The sequence below is a fragment of the Theobroma umbraticum genome, unplaced genomic scaffold (genome assembly GCF_002168275.2).
Source record: "Theobroma umbraticum cultivar Fairchild unplaced genomic scaffold, ASM216827v3 scaffold_12.1, whole genome shotgun sequence".
NCBI lineage: Eukaryota > Viridiplantae > Streptophyta > Magnoliopsida > Malvales > Malvaceae > Theobroma > Theobroma umbraticum.
The window spans coordinates 4,121,880-4,126,957 of NW_018397269.1; the positions used below are offsets into that span (position 1 = coordinate 4,121,880).

A 5,078-nucleotide genomic window follows, 5' to 3' on the forward strand; every position below is an offset into this window, starting at 1 on the left:
TAATTAATAAGAATATTTGCTTGATATTATTTCGTATTTTTTTTTATTTGTTTTAACACCCTTTTCACTTTCCACAGCCACGATGGTCCTTGGACTTTGATATCTCAACTAAAAGTGAATAAAGACTCAAAAAGTGGAGGAAAAATTACAAAAATTGGGATTGATATAATAAAAGAGTTGAGAGAAATTTCCTTGTGATTTTAGACCAAATTCCAGTTGTTCAGCTTATAGTTACTTTAATTGACTGATCAGTGGCTAAAGGACCTTTTATAAGAGGCAAAACATTCAAGGAAAATTCCAGAATGTTTGATTTATATATCTGGCTAGCAACTTAGCATTGACTTGAGCAGATTTCCCATTGGCCTGGAAAATCTGGAGGAAATTCTTTCCTCAATTTCCATCCCCTGTAGAAATAGTTCCACTAGGATTAAAAAATAGACTATAACAAAGAAGGTCACATGGAAATCCATTCTCTCAATATATTTTGCCTATAAATATTCCCACTAATCAAGCATAACATCATGCCATCCTCATTACTCACACACATTCTCTCTCTCTCTCTTAATATTCCTAGCACATAGTAAATAGAATTAAGTCATGAAAGGCCTTTCATTTTCTGCCATTTTCCTTCTCCTTCCCTTCATTACTGCTGGTAATTCTTATATTAAAAGTCTATTATTATTTATTCTTATATATATACTTAGAGGAAGACCCACTTAGGTTTAACCTGAAAGCAAATCCCTATAATATGCTTAACTTGATTCTTTATTTATGTTCTTTTCAATGAATATTTAAAGTATATTTGTATTTTCTCTAGACAACATCTTCTCTCAGAAGTAAAAAATGGGTCTTTGATAATTGTAAATTTTATATATAAATTTCACCGTATCAGGCATTGATCCACTTATATATATATATATATATATATATATAAATTATTTGGCACAGGCAATGAGCCAATGATGGCAAATGCTATTGGCAGTTGCGATGTACTCGGCCACGGAGGAGGTTGCATGCGCGATAGACGAATGCTTCAAAGGTTACGGGATGAAATATGGGCAAGATGCTCATGGGCTTTGCTACACCATCAATCCTCTTGATGATACTTGCATCCCTCCTTACCTTTGTTAATTCATTTTTAGTTTCATTACATGCATCTTTTTCCTATTTATATATAAATTGATGTTTACAATCCAAAGTGGTTTATGTTTGGATCAATGTAATTCCTATGACCTATAGAATTAAAGAAAAAGATTATTATAATTTTTCTTAAATTATTATGAATTAAAATGTTAATCGTGTTAATATTTGTATGGTTTAGCAACATATTTTAAATGTCGTCATAAATTTTAATATTGTAGTCATATCATATCATATCCGACTGTATGTTAATTTTGCTATAAAGTTTCATAAAGACGTGCAACTAAACTTTTTTCATACATTAACTTAAGTTACAATTTTTTAAGTGTAGCCTTATCCTAAAGTGTTAGATTACAATTTTACCTTTATCCGAAGGTAAAAAATGTTATGGTGATAATATTGTTTTTGTGACGATTCTTATAAGAAAATCTTATATATCATATTAACATCATCTTTAAAATCAAGTCTTGCCAATGTTTCCCTATACAATCTAATGTGAAGGTGAGCCAACCATGTCTTAAATCCCTCAATATCTCTATTTTGTTCCTTTCTTTTTTTTTGTTTTTTTGACCAACTAAGCATCTCCAATATGTGCAATACCACGTCAACAGACTACACAGCTGAGCCAAGCTTGTGAGCAAGTTTTTAACTCATTTGTTGTAGCTTAAGAAAAAGAGGTAAACAAATCATTCAATTTTCTGTATTCAAGCAATCTATGTATTTTACATGCTTATTTGCTCATCACAACCAACACCACAGGTTTTACTTGGCAATCATCTGAATCATAGAGGCTGTTCGTTCTTTGTCGCTGCATTTATTGATCAAGTCGACATACTCCATAGCTTCTGAGGGGAGTAGGCCTTCGAGGAAATAGTTTAACAAATGTGAATGAGTTGCCTTCATCGCATCAAAGCACTGTTCAAATACCCTCGTTTTCTGTTCTTCACTCAGCTCTGTTGCCTCTATCAATGGCAGTAAATGTTTCTCCTCCTCATCGAAGTGTTCTTTACAATGCTTCTGTCAACAACAGAAGGACGAAGATAATCAGATGACAGACAGGACAATCCATACTATTACCTTGATTGTCTTGCATGATTCAACATACATGTAAGGGCAACGGCACATCAAGCATCATCAAAGACAATCAATGGCATTGCCCATCTTACAGATGGCCCTAAACCCATTTTGCGTTGCAAAAAATTTATACCTGTAATGACTTGAGCCGGGTAGAAAGATTGGCGAGCCCTTCATGGTAAGCAGGGGTCCCATAGTCCATAACTCCAATGGATTTGATGTCTTCTTTGATGCCATTCATAACTGGCAGGTCCCTTGCATGTTCCTCATTTGCAGCTTTACACAGTCCTGCATTGTTATAATCAGCAACATTTTTACTATACCTGTTTCTTCAAGTACAAAAAATTGTAATTCTAAAACTAGAAGAATATTTATTTCCCTCGTTTTTAACATTTATTTATTTTAGAGATTAACAAGCTAAAAGTACTATCCACAAGCAAATACACGTAAAGTTACAATTCTCCATAAAGTTTTAAAACCAGTCAAATTATCAACTGAAAAATGAAAAATTTCTTTCTACTACAATGGCATTCAAAAACAACTTGTTATAAGCAAATTTGCTCAAAAACTATGATACGAGTAACAAATATGCTAAGAGCAAAATCTTCATATTGTCAATATCACAAAGACATAGTCTAGTGGCATGATTCTTGCTTTAAGTGTGAGTCTGTGAGTTCAATTCTTGCAACACTCCCAGTTTCACATTAATGATATTCTTTATACTTATAAAAGCTCATTAAGCTCTGAGTTACTTGAAAAGAAATCAGTATAACTCTCTCTCCTCCATCCCACTGCAAGTTAAAAGTATCAAGCTGTAACCCTGGAGGGCCATTCTGTTCAAGCCATTTTTCATTACAGGCGAAATCTATCTTAGTTTCTTAAGATGAGCGTGTCTGATTTCAAATCCTCAGACCATAAGATATAGATTGAATAACATAAGATATCTTAGCAGGAATGTTGGCTTCATCTTAGAAGTTAAAACTTATGGGATCAACCTCCATTATAAAAGTGGTATTTAACATGTCCGAGCATGTTTAGGATTTGGAGTTCAGCACTGCCACATTCATTTGTGAAGTCAATTACAAGAATATATGTAGGTAATATGTCTGATCTCTGCGAAGACAAAGTCGCATACGGCACCAATCAACAAAGTTAAAACTATGTGGTTGTGCAAAAGAATTAGAAAAAAATAAAACTAATAATTGATGTTGCAGCTTGGCACACCTTACTAGCCTAGTGAATTCCTAATCCATTTTTGCATTCTCTCTGTGGTTGAATAAGGGCTTCCCATCTCCTTGTTCTTTCTTTTTTTGTTCATTTATGTCTTCTCATGAATAGTGATGCTTCTAATTTTGGGTAAGATACATATGAGCTATTTTTCTAATTAAAAAAATTTGACTAAGCTACTTTAAATATATACTTGTTATATATTTTCTAAAAAAGAATTTAGGATATTGTTTCTTATTTGAAACTTTTATTCATTGTTAGGATTTTAGAATTACAAATTAAAATCTCATCTGATATTATTTTGAGAATGGGGCACCTAAAGGAACATGCAGCTAAGCAGGAACAAGTACAAGTTGAATGTACAAAAGAGTTGGTTGAATAAATTTTAATTACTAGGATACTATAACAAGTGAGGGAGCCCCTATGTTAGCCATGGAACAGGTAGCAAGCCAGATTTTTTGCTTTTCTTAGTGATTTATCTTTATATTAATGAACATTTGATGATTTAACAAGTTCTGTTAGGAATACCCCGAAAAAGGGGATTGAAACCAAGTCCATGCTATGCTTTTCACTTCTGCACATCTTTGGCACAACTGATGAGCAATGTACACACAAAATCCAAAAGAATGACTTTGCTTATGCTCTAGGCATAGATCTCACACTTCAAAAAGAGTGAAATCATCTTTAGGACTAGTTATAGTTCATGATATCATCAATTCTGGGTTTCTGACTTCCATATACCTATTTATAAATTATATAGTAATTACTATTGGTATTCCATGAACTATAATGCATGGAAGAAATACTTCTCTATTATTTGGGAATAGTGGAAATCAATTATGTTGCTTCAAATAGACAAAAGTCATAGGAAATTATGATACTCGGGAAAAGCTAAATTACAAGTGTTTAGATACTAAGAGGAAACAAAAACTGGGTTCTTAGAGTATTTGGAGTTAAATGAGAATGAATATCAGCTAGCAAATGCATATGAACAATGCAACAAAAGGCTAATCATTGGATACATTGTCATAGTTTTCACAATTTGATTATACCATACTCGAAAAATAATAGGCCATAAATAATTGGATCTAGCACTGTGATAGCTTAGGTTCTTGGAGTGATGAAGATGTACGTAAAATTAATTAGGAATGCCTTTTGCATAAGATAAGGCCCTGTTTGCATAGGAAGATGATTATTTCCCAATATATAATAGTGCTTAATTATTTATATACAGATAATAGGTCTCTATCAAATACAAGCATAAAATTAGACTATGCTTATTGATTTATGTTGATAAAATCATGCTTTGATTTCATACAATAATTGAATGCTTTGCTTCGTAGAAAATGAAATTTATGAGCAGATATACAAGGCATGCGATGCTACTTGCTAGGTTGAAAGCAGCCAAGAAAATGAAATTCTTGATGGGAATCTTAAGGCCATGGAGCGTACCTCGATCAGCCATTTCAAGCACGGGAAAGACGACTCTCTCCTCCATCTGAGCATGCTCCACCATCAACTCCAGCAGCTGAGAGTAATTCTTCCCGAACTTCCTCAGCTCCATCCTCGGACTCCCCACCGCCGGATCAACCGTCCTCCTTCCCCCACGTGTCGACAGATCCTCTGCCCACCTCACC

The 5,078-nt window shown here is 33.7% G+C and overlaps 1 protein-coding gene across 1 annotated transcript; it reads right to left on the bottom strand.

Moving 5' to 3' along the window:
* Positions 1-1,818: 1,818 nt before the first annotated feature.
* On the bottom strand, positions 1,819-5,072 carry LOC110425877 (hemerythrin HHE cation-binding domain protein). Its single transcript, XM_021440952.1, has 3 exons — positions 4,894-5,072; positions 2,348-2,502; positions 1,819-2,157 (listed from the first exon to the last, which is right to left on the bottom strand). The coding sequence occupies exons 1-3, from the start codon at positions 5,003-5,005 to the stop codon at positions 1,903-1,905; spliced, it is 522 nt and encodes a 173-aa protein (XP_021296627.1). The 5' UTR covers positions 5,006-5,072; the 3' UTR covers positions 1,819-1,902.
* Between the last annotated feature and the right edge of the window lie 6 nt (positions 5,073-5,078).